At 32.6% G+C, this 20,859-nt stretch overlaps 1 protein-coding gene across 2 annotated transcripts; it reads left to right on the top strand.

The window, feature by feature from the left end:
- The first annotated feature begins 1,688 nt into the window (after positions 1-1,688).
- LOC124947762 (venom dipeptidyl peptidase 4) lies at positions 1,689-15,533 on the top strand. 2 transcript variants are annotated; one of them, XM_047490364.1, is made up of 15 exons: positions 1,689-1,910; positions 3,294-3,839; positions 6,339-6,402; positions 7,402-7,646; positions 7,841-7,915; positions 8,007-8,059; positions 8,525-8,724; positions 9,086-9,255; positions 10,182-10,282; positions 10,385-10,599; positions 11,062-11,310; positions 12,442-12,724; positions 14,039-14,233; positions 14,355-14,515; positions 14,944-15,533. In XM_047490364.1, exons 2-15 carry the CDS (start codon positions 3,837-3,839, stop codon positions 15,258-15,260), a joined length of 2,331 nt encoding a protein of 776 aa, XP_047346320.1. In that variant the 5' UTR covers positions 1,689-1,910; positions 3,294-3,836; the 3' UTR covers positions 15,261-15,533. The 2 variants fall into 2 exon arrangements, with proteins under 2 accessions (XP_047346320.1, XP_047346321.1); XM_047490365.1 differs by lacking the exons at positions 1,689-1,910; positions 3,294-3,839; positions 6,339-6,402 and having other exon boundaries at positions 7,510-7,646; positions 7,823-7,915.
- Positions 15,534-20,859: the final 5,326 nt, after the last annotated feature.

The raw sequence follows: 20,859 nt of genomic DNA, 5'->3' as shown, positions 1-20,859 counted from the left end.
CTCTCTCTCTCTCTCGCTCGCTCGCTCTCTCTCTTTCTCTCTCTCTCACTCTCTTTGTTTCATGCAAGCGAGTGGTTCCTCGACTCGTGGCAACGTGAATACCTGCTTATATTCATTCACAATCGATCGATAGTTAAACGCGACCACGAAAGGGTGCTGCCTCTAATCCGTATATTCGCCTTTTGAATCTCTTCCTTGTGTATGCTCGAGCGATTTCACCTCGCGATAACTCGAACTATCCTTAGCGCGTGCTAAGGGCTAATCTTTCGAACGATGCTATAATTTAGAACAATCACAATTCTGCTCTACATTATATTTCATATAAGTATATTTCAAAGTTTTGCATTTAATTTTTAATGATCCTTTTTATTATTATTAAATGATTCATTATGTAATATAAATTGATTAAAGATCTTTGATCAGATCGTCTAGTTTAAAGATTTATTTATTTATTGTTTCGAGGAAATATCTTGCTTCTTTTAATATCTTTTTTTTTTTTCTTTTTAAATAAAAGAAATAGTATAAGATCATCCTTTTTTTTTTAGCATATTCAACTTCTTTTAGAAATTAATTAATACGTATAATTTTAATCACGATCATTGTTTTTTCTTTCCTTGTTTAATACAATGTATTTCTCATTTTAAAGGTATAGCCATCTTGTGGTAAGTAAGGCGAACTAAAAGTAACAGACGAAGACGTTGAATGGGTTGCCTACTGCGAGGCTTAAGGCCTACCGGTAACTTGTTTTAGATGATCATTTTTGATAGCTCGATTTATGATGCCAAGATGGCAGTAGTGCCTTTTTTCATTCATTATATTTGATGAAATTGGTCTACTGAATTATATTTCCGGTCTATTCTAAAATAGATGATGTCTATTTAAAAGCCTATAAATTTTACAATCTATCTATAGAATTTAAAGGAGCGTTTACGTTGTATTTTGTATATATATATATATCCTTATAGTTCCATTTATATGTATATATATATAAATATATTCTTATAGATTTTTTCTATATCCACTATTTTTTATTTCAACATTTTTTTATCAATCATTAGAAATTACTAATTATAATCTTTCATATGATTCATGATTGATGGAAAATTAGCTTCGTTGAGCATACATCGAGCTTGCCAAATAGTAAATGGTCGAGTGCATTAACAAGCCATAACGAATCTATTTGTACTGCAGTATCATTTTTAATCAGGTCAGCAGTCTTCTAGAGTAATGAGCCAATTTGTTTACTTTTGACTATTGAATTAAGCGTATACTCATTGAGTATGGTTAAATCTTTGATAAGAATCTTTATATATATATATATATTTTTTTTATTTTTAATCGATTAATATCAGTATAAAAACGATTACTTTTATAGATTGGATTCGATGATTAATGCTCCAGTAATATTATCATTCACGATTTATTCGCGATAATTAACAGATTGCATAATATGTTTGACCGATATCTTTCGTCGCTGACTTTCAATTGCACTTGTGGAAGGTCCAACTCTAATATGTAACGGAATAACGACGATGATAATGATAATCGATGATAATAGGTCTTTGACGATGACAGCAGGAATGGAATGGCTGCTACATTTTCCCCTCCTCTCATACTTTGTCACGTGTCACGAATAAAGATGTAGCAAAACGAAGGGTCACTAATCTACAAATCAGTTCGTAGGTCGACTTTACGATGCAAAGGTCGCAACTTTCCTTTGAATTATTTTATTCTCTACATCCTAATAATCCTAGTAAAAAGTGACGAACTGGATAAAAGTGTTTTTGACATGCTTATTGTTCAAATTCTAAATTCATTATGAATTTAAATAAGAGACATTGTTGAAGTCAACGGTATGCAGAAAGAAAGCTCTTCTCGAGGGAAGAATTTCGATCAAAGTTATTTGAAATGTAAGGTAGAGATAAATTTAGATACATCGATAAGAATGAGAATATATTTTGTAATATTGAAATTTATTTCTTCTCAATGACAGACGCTTGAGATTAATTCGAAAAACAAGTCTATATAGAAAAGTATTTAATATATGTAGAAAATAGCAATAGTTAATGGAAATAATTAATATTATCAGTTTAATCGTTAATTTGTATTTATTCGTTTATATTGATATCAACGATGACCATAGGTTATCGATTTATATTATTGATCATATTTATATATTAAAATATATGAATATTAAAAAATATCGGCCGATGCTCTAATATGATCGATGTTTGTAATAACATAATTTAATAATTAGAAGGATTTGGTAAATTGGTGACATTTTGTTATTTTCTTTTTTTTTTTCTTTTTTTTTTTTCGATTTAAATGTACGACATAACAGACATTAGGAACGATTATTGATCTTAATGTTAAAACGTTAACTATCAAAGATAATTACAAAATTGACGAATAGAGACAACGGTCAATAGTTATTTACTTTAATACCTCACGTAGAACTTTATTTAGCATAACTGCGATATAATAAGGTCAGTTCGTTTTCATAGTCGTCACGTGCCAATCGTAACGATCCATGAACGTTTCGTCATAACGGATAACGTAGTCGACCCTGCGTCGACCCTGAAAACTCATCGGGAAATATGAATTCTAAAATGCTTTTTCTTTCGTTTCTTTCGTTTTTTTTTTTTTTTTTTTTTTTTTATTTCTCGACAAAGAAAAACATATAAACACATAGACACACACACACAGACAGAGAGAGAAAGAGACGTAAGACAACGATATCGTCGGAATTTAGAGACAAGTAAATAACAAATAATTTCTATAAATTAAATATTTGAATTGTTTATCGACGAATTGATGAATCTCAATGTATTAGATGAATATGAATACTTGATGACCGATAAAGTGATTGAAGGACATCAAAGACTTGAGAAACGTTAGAAAGATATTCGATGAACAAGTTGCCTGTCCCTTATCGTACAAGATAACGTTGTCCTTGACGCTTCAAGTTCGAAGATACATTGAGCTATGATCAGAGAAAGTTTTCTACGTGTAAATAGTTAACGATCGGAATAATCAAATAAATAATCGTTTTAAGAAAACTTACGAAAGATTGTTGCAATTGTACGATCATTAAAATTAGATAAAATAAATTATCATCATCATTTCTTAATAACACTCGTTGCCATTACGATCGTTTAATAAAAACAAAAGAAAATCTAATATAGCAAAATATCGGTGTAATCTGTAATATTTATCAACGATGACAATGTCGAGCCTTGCCGGATGTGGATGTGGTTTCTGGGTTATCAAAATTATTTTTTTTTCATTTTAAGAGAACCTCTCGTGAAATCAGGAAGTTAGAAAGGAAGTTGAAATAGACAAATCGTCGCTCGTGTATCGTCGATCCGATCAATCGAAACTCGGCTATGAACTAATTAAAATAGGAGAAAAGAAGAGCAAGTGAAAAGAAGAGGAAACAGAGAAAGAGAATAGAGTGGGGAAAATAAGAGAAAGAGCACGCATGTATCTCATGGATTTGTTATGTATGTATGTTACATATGTACGACTAAACAGAAGGAAATAAAGAGAGAGAGAGAGAGAGAGAGAGAGAGAGAGAGAGAGAGAGAGAGAGAGAGAGAGAGAGAGAGATTAAGAAGAGAGAAAGAGAAGAGAAAACGTTAAAAACGACAAAAAATTACAATTTATCGAAGTAGGTGGGAGCATATGAGAATATAAACACGTCGGCAAAATACTTGATCGATCAGTCTTCCTCCAACGTTCTCCTGGGATCTGTTGGAACGTCGGGCTTTTCGATCATCGTCGAAGAAGATCCCTCGCAATCGACACGTGTGCGCTCTCCTTCATCCCTAAGAAACATGGTAGGTGAACGTACATTAAACTATATATCTACTATATTACTCCCTGTGTGAATACTCGTATACTCTTACATTGGTATTCTTTAAAAAACATCTCTGTTTGATATTTTCGTAAAATGAAAGATATTTTATTGCTTGATTGTCGTTAAATTTGTCGAGCTCAATTATTTATCGGCATACGGTCCTTGTTCTACGATAAATTGAAAAGAAAAAAGAAAAAAAAAAAGAAAAAAAAGAAAAATATGATTTAATTACGTTATGTAAAGTATTAATCAGAAAGTATATATTCGAGATGAATTTACGTACGTAATACGCAAAGTGCTTTTATGTAAGTATACATTATAATAGATACGTCATATATTCCTTTAATTATTCGGCTCGTAATTAACCACGTGATCAAATATATACATCTCTCATTCTACTTTTCATATCAAACCGGTTATTTCCGGAGACGACCAAATTTGTTTCTTTTTTTTCTTTTCTTTTTTTTTCTCTTCATTTTTTTTTAAATCCCGTTGTCGTGTTTCCTTATTTGCCAGTCACATATAGTCTCGATTATAGCAAGGACGAATTCGATCACGAATAACATTTGTACGATCTATCGTTGCTAGTACATCGTTACCGGACGAATAATAACGGCGTACAAAAAAAAAAAAAAAAAAAAAAAAAAAAGAAAAAGAAAAAAAAATTGAACTTTTTCATTATCGCGGAAGTCACGTATGGTGTTATCACGGCAACGATAATCATTCACCATAGTTAAAATTATTACCTATATAATGTTAATCACGTATACGTGCATGTCATATAGCAACGATGAGTTACAAATTATATGGCATAATCCAAAAAATCTAATCGTTCTCTTGATCGACGAAGGAAGAGAAAGATTAAGGAAATACATGTCGATGTGCGAGATAAATCTATGCGTGTTACCAATTCATTTTCTTCTTTATGTATTTTTTAAATGCATTTTAATGACTATTTCCAGTAAATTCCTTTCGAATAATATTATTTTTTAAACAAATAACTTCACGTCCGTGATATCTCGATTCATCGATATCTATAATCGTTTATTGTTTCATAAAACGACTGCCTAGTGCATTGACCGGTTTACGAGATAGAGTCGATATCGATCGATAGCAACGCTAAAGAATCGTTCGATTCTTAACTGGACTTTATATCCGTGAAACTTTTAAAAGATTTCGAACTACTTACCTTATTTCTATCTATTTCATAGTTTCGATCTGTAAAGAATCTATGTCGAAAACTTAAAAATTCCTACGCGTACGGAGAAAGAGAGAGAGAGAGAGAGAGAGAGAGAGAGAGAGAGAGAGAGAGAGAGAGAGAGAATACTGTTTTAATAATAAATCACATTTCCATTCCAGCGAGTAAGAGATGAGAAATTCTTTTTCATAAAAAGAAAAAAACAAAAAAAGGATTCTCCTTAACTTGGAATGATTTAAGAATTTATCAACGTTTATATGAATTTGTGATAAAAATTATTTTACCGAATTATTTGGAACTAGCAAAGTAAAAAAAAAAAAGGTGATTGATTTGTATTAATTAATCTTAATAATCGTTTCGCTTTTACTTTGAAAGATTAAACAAGTGCCGCAGATAATGATATGCATCATAATCGAGCTTAGTGTTCTCGTAGTAATAATCGTGTGATTTGCTCTAATTTGCTTTCTGAATAGGACCGAAAGTCAAACATTTAAAGGGCATACTCGACGTGTGCGACGTATTCTCTCATATGCGTGCTATTTTTTTTTTTACTTTCTCGTTTTATCCTTAAACGCGCGTTAACAAACATGTGTATGAATTTTACGTACATATATATATATATATATATATATATATATATATATATATATTTATTGTGCGATTATATGTGCATACATCCAATCGGAAAATTAAGAAAACCTTCGAAAGTCTCCGGTTTCGTGATATTTCGCATAGCAGACCCGACATCGTACATTGTGCCTCGATAAAAAAGTTTACGAGCGCAGTTAGAAGTTGGCACGACGACAATAATTTCATAGCTTTTAGTGCTTTTTAGGCTTGTTCTCGAGTATGGAATTATTGTCGTTGCAGCCAAAGCGACCTCGTGCAATGCCGTACATTCCATTGCCAAAAGTTTTCTGTCACGTAGACGTCGTCTCTCTCTCTCTCTCTCTCTCTCTCTCTTTCTTTCTCTCTTTCTCTCTTTATTTTCTTCTTTTCATTTTCTTTTCTCTTCTCTTCTCTACCCTTCCTTTTCCCTTCTTATCGTCCTACTCGAAATGTTCTTCCTCCCTTCATTTCTTTCTACAGTTCGAACACTTTCCTGTTTCTGAGATATGCATTTAGGTTACTTTATGCGTTTCTTCTGATTTCTTGCCTTCGCAAATGACGAGGAAAAGAGGGGAAAAAGGGGGAAAAATGGTTGAAAGTTAAAGGGAACGTTGGTCTGGATCTGTAATTTTTAATATCGCAACATTCTCCATAGTTTGAAATTCTTTTCAGGTTCCACTACGAAGTTTCGTACTTCTTAACGGCCTTTTCTTTGTCTTATTGGCAGCGCGAACAGGTAAACCGTTGGACTAATTTACATGAATTTAAATACAGTAGAATAAATAAATATCCTAGTTGTTCGAATTTTCCTTTTTTTTTTTTTTTTTTTGTTCTTTTTTATATATAAACTAATTTAAAAATTTTTCTCCTGATAAAAATATGAACGATAAGATATACGCGTTAACGTATTAATAAGATTAGAATAGTTGTCATTTCGTACGTTATCGTATTATTTCTCTAGAATTCTCAATTCTATTTCTCACGGAAAGAAAGATTTATTATTTGAATTTACACGCCTTTACTGACGTTCGATTACACGCTTCCGTAACATTTTTCGAACTTCTAATTTCATCTCTCAGCACGTACTATTCGAGCGTCACTCTAAATCGTAGTGCCCGAAGATATTGAATTAAAATTGAAAATAAAGGATAAGAAATAGAAAGAGGCGATAACGTCGATATGATCGATAAAGTATGGCGATCTAATCGAGTATCATTATCGAAATCATATAATTTCATAATCATTGCATGGATTTTCCATTGAAATTTTCATCATCTTAATAAGTAGTAGGTGAAATAGTAGACGATCATAATTAACCTACAATTCATAAAGTCCATTATCATAACAATGCCGGATGTATAAAAAAAGAAAAAAAAAAAAACTTTGACTTTCTATCACTTAAAAGGTAACACCTTGTTAAACTGTTAATTTAAAAGTCGTAGAGTCCTAGATAAAGGCAAGTCATTGAATGAGCCTGTAAACTTTTTAATAATGTTATCGCGAACAAATTGCAAAGTGCATTTAGTTGAAACACGACCGACCATTTAGTTTATCTAACTTTTCCATGTATATTCCAAAACGTAAAGTAGATAAATCATGTTAGCGGTCAGACCTGAATTTAGTACGAGCAAGCATAATAGTCGAATAATATCAATTTGTATAAAAAACGAACGGATATATAGATATTACGTTCTAATAAAATTTATCTAAAGATGATCGATATTTGCGTGTATAGTAGTGACGCGTGTTATCGACAAGGACAACTTGGATGGGATACTCGAGACTCAGGATGGTCAGAATCTTTCCAAAGAACCCTTCAACCTTGAAGAAACCTACACTGCCGATTTTCTAGCTTACACCTTCAATGGCACTTGGACATCGGATACCACGATAGTTTATACGGATACAATGACGGGAGATATTCTTCAATTTGACGTTATCAAGCAACGATTGACTGTGATCGTCGATTCATCGGTTATGGTAAAAAAAGTCATTGGATTGTTATAGCATGGTAATACAATCGCGTGATTTTAACCATTTCTTTAACTTCAAATAATCTTGAAGATGATGATTTCGATATGTCCCACCTATACCTATGTGATTATAATAAGAATTATATATTTTTGTTCATGAATGAAATCATTTTTTTTCTATAGATACTAAATCTTTTCTAGGACGATTACATAGTCACGCATTACGCGTTATCGCCGAAAGGACGATTTCTTCTGATAGGATACGATTTTCAAAAGGTGAGTATGAAATTTTTTTTCTTCTCCTTTTCTTTTTTTATAAATCACTAATAAATTCGTATTAGAAGGATTCTAGTAATTTATATTTTAGGGATTCCGACATTCGAAATTCATGAGATACGTCATTTATGATATTGAACTTGGGTAAGTAAAATGTTTACCTTATCTTTATATAGTGTTACTTGCTTTGAAACTAATATTTTCTTTTTTTTTTTTTTTTTTTTTTTTTTTATTATCGCTATACAACAATAAATTAAAACGATAAGAATCTTAAATAGCAGAGGATTTATCAGAAAGAGAGAGAGAGAGAGAGAGAGAGAAAGAGATCATGTTACTAAAAGATAAAATACGAGTTTTCTTATTTGATCAATCCCGTATCGCTTACAAAGCAAATTGTATTGTTCTTTTTTTTTTTTTTTTTTATCAGATGCTTTATAAATAAAATCAAACAATTATTTTTTCAATGAAGATATTTTTAATCTTTGAACCTGACGATCGATATTGCAATTACTCGAAATATAAACATGACCGTGCAGTCTAATTATTGGCTCGTGCATTCTAATCAATTTATTATATTTATTTATTTATTTTTTTTTTTTTTTCTTTCAGAGGATATGATAAAATTGCTAATGGGATGCATATAGCGCTTGCCAAATGGGCACCACTAACAGACGATTTGATATATATTCTCGATAACGATATCTACTACATGCGTTTCTCTAACAACGGTTTTAATGATGTTCAAAGAGTGACGTATGATGGCATTGTCGGAATAGTTTACAATGGCGTGCCTGATTGGGTTTACGAAGGTAACAGTGATTAATGAATTATTCATTGTACTCAGATACCAATATCCAAAATTACAAATTTTTCAACGAGTCCATTGTTCTTTATCGTAAACATTTACATATATAGACGAAAATATTAAAAATTTTTTCCTTAGATCGATTTTTGTTTATAGAAATTAAAACATTTTTAAAAGATTAAAATCGAAAAGTTCGATTCGAACGTTTATTATACGAAAAGTATTGATTTCTTTGTAAAAAATATTTCCTACTAAGTTGGATTTTTTTTCTTTTCTTTCTTTTTTCTTTTTTTTTTTTTTTTTGATTTCGATGATTACGCTGCATCATTAAAATTCGTTAAGAATAATAACAATTGTTATCACAGAGGAAGTGTTCCATGGATCATCGGCCATATGGTTTTCACCAGATGGTAGTCACTTAGCTTACGCATCTTTCGACGACAGAAATGTGCAAGAAATCTTGTACCTTCATTATGGAGAACCCGGCAATCTCGTGGACCAATATCCCACGGAAGTGAAGATCAAGTACCCTAAGGTGAGATCTCGATTCATGTTATTGCTCGATATTATTCAATCCACGGTATTCGTTGACGACTGAAATATTTAGATTGATTGACAAGCCGTTGATTTGCCATCCATTTCTATAATCCTATTCAACCATCTCATTTAGAAATGGTAAATAATAATTTTCTTGAACCCACATCGAAACAGAATCGTAAAACGTTGATATTCATGCAAGCAATGAATGGATCGAAACACGCAAGGATTTATTCATTCCTGGATGTCACAGAAAGCAACTCGTCGTTGAAAGAGGATCAGCTTGAGTAATCCTTTAGCTTTGTTTTTTCGTCCGTAGATTAGTGAGGTATCACAGAAGCGACGATTTAAAACGGGCGTAAAAGTCTTGGCAGCGACACGCTTGGCGGCTTTCGTAGAATGAAAAGGGTTATCGTCTTTTTCTCTATCTTTTTCTCCCTCCCTCCCTCCGTCACTCTTCTCCCGTGTAGCTGGTTTCATTTAATCCTCTTCTTCTTCTTCATGAAGAGTAGAAAGAGCTAGAGGCCATTTTAGTCGCTCGTGTATCGGTACGTTCTTCGCGGATAATCCCATTATCGAGGTACACCTCACCTCTACCAAACTAGATGGTTTCGAACAAACCCAAAGTGCTTTGCGGTTTTCCTTCTCGATCGGGGTCTCTAGGATTGCCTGTATCGTCGATAAGAGACTAACTTCGACGATAGGTCGTCCCTTCATTCGTTCTTTCTTTTTCTTTTCCCTGTGTTTTCTCTTCTCATAAGGATACTTTGATTTATTTCGACTTATCTGGATTTAAAAAAAAAGTATGGTGGCTGTGGAGGATGAACGTTAGGAAAGAGGATAGAAACGAGGATAGTAAAGACGTTCTATAATCATACTAACGGGATTATTCTTTTGATCGATCTCTGTCTTTCCTATTTTCAGGCTGGCACTTCGAATCCTGTGGTATCTTTGACGCTCGTCGATCTTCACGATCCTACGTTAAATAAGATCGATTTGAAGGCTCCCATTGAGGTTGTTGGCACGTGAGTGACATTTCTTTCTGCTTAGGTAAATGAAATATCTCCTATTTTTTTTTTTTTTTTACTTACACTTTACGACCTTTTCTTTTTCGTTCAACGACACAGAGACAATGTACTGTCCAACGTTCAATGGAAAGATTTTGATCATGTCATTGCTATGTGGTCTAATCGCGTACAAAACAAGACTGAAATAGTTTGGTATAATAAGTACGGTGAAATTGTTAAGACATTGGACGTTGTGGAACACGAGGGATGGGTGGAAATAAAAAATCTGTTCTTCTACAAAGATTTCGTTTACATGCGGAAACTACAACCGTCTGGTATGTTTGCGAAATGTCTCTATAATATTTTCGAAACCGTTGCATTCTATTATGAAATGAATCATTTCGTAAGACCAAATCAAGAGTGCATATATATATATATCGTTTTTTTTTTTAAATTTCTGAAATGAAGCTGCCAGAGAAATATAGACAGACATTATGGATTAAATTTTCTGTCCGAGGATACTTCAGTTTTCGATATTTTGAAACTTTAGATTGCGAATGAAATATATGCTGTGGTATGAAAAGTGGGTGCATAGTTTTAAAAGCAAATGAGTTATCGTATTTGATATTAGATTTAAATTATACTAAATAATACGATCGAACGCGAATTTTCTATTCTCCGAAATATCGGATAGCTCGAATATTTCTCGAATTTTTTATTTGTTTTCTTTTTTTTTTTTTTTCCCTTAAGCTCGAATTGTTCATTAATGTATTTTGTTTTGTTTTTTCGTTCGTCAGGTACGAAGGCTGGAAGATTTCATCATGTCACGAGATACGACTATACTCTTCGATCATCACCGATTCAAATGGATTTAACTCCAGGTATCACAGAGGTACAAGATATTCGTGCAATTGATCATTCCCATGGTAGAATTTACTACTTGGCCACTGGACCCGGGGAACCATCTCAAAGAAATTTATATTCTGTGCCAGTCGATGGTAGTGAGAAACCTACTTGCATATCCTGCAACGTCCTAACGCCAGAAGGTAAGTTTCACACAAGAGAGTAACTTTTTCTTCTTCTAATTCTAAATGATTTTATTTTATTTGTCTGATTTTCTTTTCCTTTTTTCTTTTTCTTTTTCATTTCATCAAGATCGAACATTAAATTAAATTTAATCGATCGTTTTAACGATACAAATCTTCGAATTATATTTTATGTACAAGTATACGTGTACATAAATTTATAATACGAATTATTGGACGTTTAGAATTCTCTCTTTTCTATAATTTCGTTGAATTTCTACCATTGAAATTAGATCGAGCGTTCCTCTCGGCTCTATATTTCATAACTTATTCACATCCGATTCAACGAAATTCGCACAAAGAGTGATAACGCAAGCATATACACAATTTTATCATTTAGATATGCGAATATTAACCCTTTACGGACAAATTCCGCAAATGCAAGCTGCATTTACGACGATGATATATCAAATGAAAACTGTAGAAATATAAATCTTTTTAGATAATAGATACTGATATGATAACAGCGATGGTAATGAAATTGTTCTTTAAAAAGAAACGAAGAATACTACAATTACTACGCAATAAATAATGTCGCTTTATGCAAAAAGTGCATCCGACTCACCGACAAGAACATTCGAAAAAAATATTTCGTCCTCCAAGGATTAAATAATCCTTTTTTTCTCCCTTTTCATAGTCTCTCTCTCTCTCTCTCTCTCTCTCTCTCTCTCTCTCTCTCTCTCTCTCTCTCTCTCTCTCTCTCTCTCGTAGAGCGTAAAATATTGTGGCATGAATTTCGAAGAGTAGAATTTCGAAGTATGAATTTCTAAGCATGAATTTCGAAGAGTAGAATTTCGAAGTATGAATGCCGAAGAGTAGAATGGGAAAGTCATAATTATTTCTTTCTTTTACGTATTAAAAACGTATCGCGAAATTCTGTTCGTCAAAAGTTTCATCGAAATCAAACAATTATTATGTACGAATTATATTTTTATGAAGTATTAAAAAGTGGATTAAGAATCTTTACGAATCTTTACGAAAGAAATATTTATTCAAATATCTAATTACGAAAAAATTATTTAGGTATTAAAGTAATTATTATTATTAGGTATATCATTCGTTTCTTGTTTTTTTTTTTTTTTTTTTTTACAGGTAATGCGTGTACATACGCAGATGCAATTTTCTCGCCATTTGGACAGCATTACGTTTTAATCTGTCAAGGTCCCGATCCAATGATCGTCGGTATTTTCGATAATACTCACAAAAAAGTTTATTCATGGGAAAACAATCTGTCTTTACGAAGTAAACTTGCAAGGAGAGAGTTACCTCTTGTCAAAGACTTATACGTTCGAGCGAACGGTTACGAGAGTAAAGTCAGACTCCTTCTACCGCACAACTTCGACGAAAGTAAATCGTATCCGATGTTGGTCAATGTGTAAGTACTTTCTTTTCCTTCCTTAACTGCATCTTGCAAACGGCCCTTCTCGTTTTAAGAATAGCACGATAATCCTACAGCAGAGAGTTCGCGAAACTACCGCTAGACTTTTGGCCCCTTCTTTCTCTTCTCTTTTACGAGAAAATAAAGCGACGTGCTTTTCTGAAAAATGTATAGAATTCACTTCGAATCGTAGTAAATCGACTTCGTGCTTCGAAATTGAATTGAATTAATCGATTTTGGCTTATATAGTTCGGTCATTTAACTCTTTATTTTAAATCTTTCACAAGTTTTGATTAACAATAAGTTTTTTTCTTAAAATAATTCCTATCAAAATTCTTCTTCCAATTTTTTCTTTTTTTTTTCTCACTACTTTTATTTTATTTACAAGTTCATTAGGAAAAAATTTTCTTAAAAGATTTAACTCGTTTTAAACATAAAAGTAATAAGAGCTTAACTATCTACAATAACAAACATAATGTTCTCAACAAATTTCAAAGTTTCTAATCGTATTTGAGCATGTTTGGTGTAGAACAGTTTATACTAAGAATGTAAATTGATATAATTTAGTATAATACTTCAGTGTAATTTTTTGAAAAACCTTATATTTTTTTAAAAATCTTTTCCTCCTTTATTAATTAATTTTAAATATAATATCACGTCAGAATAGACCCAAGAGATGCAGAGAAAAATATTATTGTCACTTTAGAGATTATTCCAAAGTGCTCAAAATTAACGTCGATATGTCTACGTACAAACTCGTTTTTAATAGCCTTTGCGAATATCAACTGAAAATCATAAATATTCGACGATAATAGTTGTATTATTATCGGTTAATATCATACGACGATCGATTCGATTTTGTGATCAGATAGAAAGATATACACTTTATCGATACCATAATAAAAGATTTCTACTTGTGATGTCCTATTCGATTTAATTCCTTAAAATTGAGTAGGTGAATTAAGGTATTGCTTTTAAAGAAAATCATTAAAAATCATTGTTGCGTGAAAAACAGACTTTTATTTCTTTTAAACGAACGAAGAGTATTTTCTAAGAGTAAGAAATATATATTTATGTACATATATATATATATATACATATATATATATATTTTTATATCGCATTCGCTATTAACGAGTTCATTTCGATGTCATTAGGAATAGTATGATTGATCTTCCTAAACAAGGAGAATCTCAATTTCCATTTAAAATTATTCCTCTTTTTTTTTGTATTCTCTTATTGTGTTCGTATTTTTTTCTTTTTCTTACATTTATTTGGATTTTTCTTTCTTTTCTTTTTCTCTCGACACAGATACGCTGGACCAAATACGGCAAAAATAATTGACGTTGCTTCGTACGGTTATCATGCGTATATGACGACGAATCGTAGTGTGATCTATGCTTACATAGATGGTCGTGGATCATCGAATAAGGGTAGCAAAATGCTTTTTGAGATTTATAGAAAATTAGGTACCGTTGAGGTTGAGGATCAGATTAGCGTAACCAGGTAAACAAAATATTGAAAATTTATATATTTAAAAGATATTATTGAAAATTGATATATTACGAAGTAATTAATTTTTTAAATCATAATCGAAATTCTGAGAATTCGTATATTTTTCTTTTAGAAAACTTCAAGAAATGTTTCCTTGGATTGATTCTAAGAGAACGGGCGTCTGGGGCTGGAGTTACGGTGGCTTCTGCAGTGCCATGATTTTGGCAAAAGACCTAACTTCTGTCTTTAAGTGCGGAATAGCCGTAGCACCAGTATCCTCTTGGATTTATTATGGTAAGGAATTTCTTTGCAAGTCTTTTAATAAAATTCTGCTTACATTCCTCTGTTCGCTTCTTTTATTTTAACGAGAAATTACTTTTCAAATTGAAACAATCCCATTTTATTTTTCATTTAAACAACATTTGTTCTTCATCAAAAGAAACATAATCTTTTATTTTTCCGTTTTTGTCCTCAACTTTGAAAGTTATAAACGCAATTTCTTATTTTTCGTTTTTATCTCTAACTTTGAAAGTTGGGAACATAATTTTTTATTTCAGGTTTTCGTTTCTAACTTTAAAAGTAAAATAAATTTTCTTATTAGAGATAGCATTCGAGACAGACAGAGAGAGACAGAGAGAGAGAGACAGAGAGAGAGAGAGAGAAAAAGATGGGAAGAGAACACTGATGAGGGAAAATGATCGAAAAATACTATATTTTTGCAGATTCGATTTATACGGAAAGATATATGGGTCTTCCAACACCAGAGGACAATCTTGGTGGTTACAATGGAACGGACGTGTCAAGACGAGTGGAGGATATTCGAGGGAAGAAGTTTATGTTGATACATGGTAGCGGCGATGATAACGTTCATTATCAACAATCATTGGCATTGGCAAAGGCTTTAGAGAAAGCCGATATAATGTTCGAACAGATTACTTACACGGACGAAGCACATGCGCTCTTCGGTGTCTTGCCTCACCTTTATCATACGATGGATAGATTCTGGAGCGATTGTTTCAGTCTGTCTCACGCTCACTGATTCCAATATTCCTTTTTCTTCAATGATCGAGAATATATGACATTGCTAAAAAGAATAATCGAGAACGAAAAGTCAGATAGGGGATTTGTATTGTTCAAGAACGATACATAGAAAACTTCTCCGAGAAAATTTTGAGAAACATTTATCTCGAAAATGTCGAAAACATAGAGTCGCTATTTCGATTCGAATCAAATCGGATCATACCTATTGAGATTTTTAATTGAACCTTTCGAATACAATTGATGAAACGAATAAAAATTCTTTCTTAATGTATTTTAGATCATTGATAATCGAATTATTACAAATTATTTCTAAATTGCCGATTTATATTCATTTTATGAACGATTTCTAACTTAAAATTTCGATTACGAATATTCATTGTTAAGATTGAAAAAAACGATTTACTATAAATATATCGATTTTCAATAATGCCAAGACATTCGTTAGAATTTTCTATTGCATAAAAAGGAAATCTATTCTGTGCCAATTTGATTGACGAGTTGGAAGAGTTTACATTTTCAAATTTCAAGTTCGCAAACGTTTCGAGAGCACAATTCGAAGGCCGTATTTCGTTGCCAAAAGATGATCCGTTCGTTGGTTCGTTCTGGTCAAAGGAACTTTTCGCGAAATTTAATCAATTCGTCCGTCATCGTCTATGTGTATTCTACGTCAAACGAGAAGGTGAATTTTTACAGCGGCCCACTGACCTGGAATTCGAAGCAACGAAGGAAGAAAAATTTGTTAAGAAGAAAAACGTTTGTTCGAGACCGCTCATTGTGTGTGTGTGTGTGTATGTCTGTGTGTGTGTGTGTATGTATGAAAGAGAGAGAGAGAGAGAGAGAATTCTTTCTTGCAGACGCTCGAAGTGGGTGGACGGAATAGCTTTCGAGGAACATTGAAACTTACGCTGATACATTTCCAGAAGTTCTTTTTTTAAATTTCATAAAAATTTGGACATCCTGAACCATCGAAATTATATCAAAATCTAAAAGCTTTATATCCCGTCGTATATATATATATATATATTGGAAAATGAGGAGAGAAAATTTAAAAACAGTATACAATTAATAATTAAGTTTTCATTTTAAATAAATAACAATTCAGAATATTCAATGATTATTATTTTTTTATTGTTACGAGTACAATTATTGATTTAATGAGAAAATAAATAAACATTGAATATTCTGAATGAAAAGAAAAATATTAAGAAAATATATGTTTTTTTTCATTCATTAATAAAGAACGATCAATACCCGGTATATCTTAAATCGAGTTTTTGTTTTCTCTTTTTAAAAATCTTATTTGACATCGTTAGAACGGCTTGAGTCGGGATTACACGGTACTACTAACGAAGTCACGACGGCATACTGCAAGATTAAAATCAGCCGTACTTCCATTCTCTGCATTGGCGCATCGCATCTATCTACCGTAGCACGGTTTCATCCTTAGATTCTCGTTTCATTTTTCTCTCTTTATGTTAGGAAGTCAGAGAGGTAGGTGATGGTAGGAGAGAGTAAAATGGTAAGGTCTTATAGGGCCTCGTTCTTTGTCACAGAAAACAATAGCTGGCATGGCTCTGTGGAGGTCTCTTTACTTCGCTGCTTTTGTGAATTTAGGGATATGAGAATAAAAGAGAGAAAGGATGAATGCGAGAGAAAGAGAGAGAGAGAGAGATGGAGAGAGAGAGAGAGAGAGAGAGAAAGAGAGAGAGAGAGAGAGAGAGAGAGAGAAAGGTTGGATAGAGTAGATGTAGAATTGCTCCTCCTTGCGTGTGGTTACACTTCAGTTTGTATTTGTCCTGTGCGACGTCGTAAACAAACGTTTTTCCATTTCGACTAAACGACATCTAAAAAGATTGTCAAATATTGATATATCCAACACTGTCGATTCTCCTTGAACTCAAAATATACGCATAACATTTGACTATGATCGTATTCGGTGGATGCACGAATATAATTTGTTTTTTTCTTTTTTTTTGTTTTTTTCTTTCTTTCTTTATCTCATATCACTCTAGCAATATTGCCTAACGTTCTGCCATTATTGGATATAATACTCCATAGCGACATGCACATCGTGATAATGCATAATTTCGTGATAGACATTACTCTTTAAAATTTAAATCAGATAAAAGTAGAAACATTCGTTTCTCGCAGTTTAACCGATCGCAGTGCGTTCAATAATAACAATTCGTTTTGTTAAATTATATAAAAAACATTATTTCGAATACATTTTACTTATTATAAATAAAAAATTTATTATTTTCATTTTTATTTTGCAAGGACATAAAACAACAAGAACATCTTGAAAGTTTAGTGTTAAATTCGCTATCTAATCGCATCTAAGCGATATCGTACTTATTTGTTCTTTGTTATTCGAGATATCCGAGTTCGCGTATAAAAGGTGTCGAGAGACTTATACGATCTAAAAAACAATGATAAGTCATATAGACCTGTGGCCTGCTTCTACGTTTATTACAACCATAAAAGTTTAAGAGGGTCTGCACTTCGTCTTGCTCCTCCTGGTCCACCAGGCAGTCCACTTTTAGACGGTAAAGGGTAGATGAGTCTGATTGGACGTTGGCTTCACTATAGCTAGTGGTTTGCGGTGCCGATGATGAGAGGAAGGCTATTAACTCCCGCGTACGCAGCCACTTTTCTTACGTATAAAACATCGTTATATTCCTTTCAAACTTTCTTCATTTTATATTTTCCTCTCTCTCACTCTCTCTCTCTCTCTCTCTCCCTCTTTCTTTCCCTCTCCGTCTCTCTTTAAGATATCTATCGATCTGGAGAACATCAAAAGAAATAGATATCTTCTGGTATTTAATTACAATTTTCTAACTCTATTACCAATCACTAAACTTTCTCTATGTAAATTTTTATTTTCCATTTAATGGAATCAAGAAACAAGATCGTACATGCACAGTTAAAATAGATTTATCATGTTTGCCATATCGACGATCTATCACGCAACTATAACTTACAATGTTTGTCAGAATCTGTACACGATCGTGCTACTTGTTGCTCCGTCTTAAAGCTACCATTCGATAAATAAAAAAGACTTTTCGATCATTACGATTTTAAAACATTTTTAAAAGCTCGTAGAATGATTAGATTCATTTACGTGATTAATATTCTTTAAATTTTTTTACAAGTTGAACGATTTAATAGAAACGTGTTTAAAAAAAAAAAACAAAAAAAAGAAACCATAAAAAAAAACAACAAAAGAAAGAAGAAAATATTTGCACGAAAACGAATGTATGAAAAACTATGAAAAAAGTCAGCGATCTCGTGGATCGAACTCGCTGTTAAAGTCGCGGTTCAGGGTCGTTACATTTCTCTTTCCCCTCACTCCCTTTTCTCACTCTCTCTCTCTCTCTCTCTCTCTCTCTCTCTCTCTCTCTCTCTCTCTCTCTCTCTCTCTCCGTCACTCCAGCTTTATTTCAAGCAAACGAGCATACAGCTAGTCTCTACAATAAAGTGAGTGATGCTTCGAGGACACGCGAATTATATTCTTCTTCGTCGTCACGATATAAAACCATACGACATTTCGACGATGTTATTTCTTATTACTTTATCGCGGTTTCCCCGTTCGATATTTTTCACGTCATCTTTTCTTTTATTTATTTCTTTCACCTGTGTAAAAAAAAAAAAAAAAAGAAAAAAAAAAGAAAAGAAAAAAATAACGACAACGACGAAGATAATACACGTGTCTCCAAACATTTCCAGGATGTTTCCTAAAAAATGAGGAGGTTTTGCCTGACACGACGTACCCGTCAATCTTTTTCAAGGTTTTACGAGACGATTCTAGGATCGATAGGGAACTCGCTCAAAGATTTATCGATGGTGAAGGATGACGCACGTGTTTAGAACTAATGATAACACGAATCGTAAGTAAACGACATGTATCAAGATTTTATTGAGGTAGAACGGTCAAAGTTCACCTATGTTTCTACGTACGACCTCGCAAAAAAAGAAAACAAAAAAAAAAGAGACATGGGACAAATATATCGCTGAATACCATACGTCTTGAAGAAGCTATAATAGCAAAGAAATCCGCGTGTCTATCGGTTAAACATCAACCCCCTTTTAGGATAGCAATAATTCGAAATTGTAAATCAACCAAAAAGACATTCAGTAACGTGAATTTGCGTGCCAAAACGACCTTCGCCATCTTCTTTGGCCATTAAGAGTACCATTTCGAGTTCGCCAAGGTATACGTGATTCGTGTAGACAGAAAAGGCCTTAGACCAATTTATACGTTAAGATGTATATACCGTGGCCTGTCGTTAACGTTGTATTGTATTTTACACTGTGATTCTTGCCAAGTCGAGAGAAAGAAAGAGACAGAGAGGGAGAGAGAGAGAGAGAGAGAGAGAGAGAGAAAGAAAGAGAGTATAAGTCTAATTACAACATCAAAATTTATATTCGATCGTATATACTATTGGTTATGTAATAATGTGTATGTAGATCTAATTTCAGAGGTCGAAATTATAATGCGAAATCTTGGTGATACGAATCATTGAGGAACAATTAGAAAATATGAAAAGCATGAAAGTGAATACGTGTTTTGTGGTAAAGTGCATCGTAAATTTGAAATGAAGGAAGAGAGACATAGAGAGAAAGAAAGAGGGAGAGTGAGAGTGGAAAAGGGGGGAAAAGAAAGGAAAGGAAAATTAACGTTGGTTGTAAAATATTGCTACGTATCATATCTGACAATTACTTGGAATATATCAACGTCAACGATATGGCTTCTACTTCATCGTTATATTAGCAATAATACAGGTACTATGTTTCAGTCAGGAGTAATTACCGCAATACTACAATAATATGTTTTCCAAGTATCGAATTACGTTGGTAAACGAAGCAACGTTGAACTACCTCAAGAATATTTTTTTTTTTCGTAAAAATATTTTTACGCTATTTCTGTTTCTTTGTTTTTTTTTTTTTTAACTTTGAGCTTTTTGGAATTGTTTTAGTTTTTTTTCCTTCTTTTTTTTTTTTTTTTTCTTTACATTAAAACATTGAAAGAATAAAAGTCAACATTTTTGTTCTGTTTTTATCATTTTCTTTTTTTCTTTATTTTTTGACTGAGGATATAATAAAGAGAATTTCAAATTAATATAGAAATACATTCGAATTTTTCGACTAACTTCAAAATATCATTATGCTAGTTTTCAACCAAGTCTAATTTAAATGGAATTTTCTAACTTTCTCAAAACTGAAACTACAGAGCTCTTTCATTTGACAATGTGTAACGATCGACGATTAATTTTAAGGTATAATACTCACAGTCTTGGTAATTAAACGATACGATGTAGGACCATCGTTCAAGGAACAAACTAAACAATTTGTTTCCTACAGTTAATTCCAGTTCTTCCGTGTATCTCGTTTCGAATCAATTCGAAAATCCTTTATTTATATATCTATAAATTTACAAGAAAGCAATAATCGTCATTCACGTAGCAAGTAAAATTTAGAGGCCATACATTCCATATGAAAGAGTTCGCAGAAATGATGTTAGCCATAATCGAGTGTATGTAAATGCAGCTTACTCAAGAAAATCCAACAGGCGCGTGCACACACGTACTAGTCGTCGG

This window comes from Vespa velutina, chromosome 3 (genome assembly GCF_912470025.1).
Source record: "Vespa velutina chromosome 3, iVesVel2.1, whole genome shotgun sequence".
In the NCBI taxonomy this organism is placed as follows: domain Eukaryota; kingdom Metazoa; phylum Arthropoda; class Insecta; order Hymenoptera; family Vespidae; genus Vespa; species Vespa velutina.
The sequence above is the reverse complement of the archived record's forward strand: the minus strand, read 5'-3'. Positions and strand labels throughout refer to the sequence as shown.

What these genes read in the sequence shown, in the direction of transcription:
- LOC124947762 (XM_047490364.1), top strand. An exon ending in TATCCGATGTTGGTCAATGT is followed by an intron (nt 12,725 to 14,038) that starts GTAAGTACTTTC and finishes CTCTCGACACAG; the next exon opens with ATACGCTGGACCAAATACGG. An exon ending in GATCAGATTAGCGTAACCAG is followed by an intron (nt 14,234 to 14,354) that starts GTAAACAAAATA and finishes TTTTTCTTTTAG; the next exon opens with AAAACTTCAAGAAATGTTTC.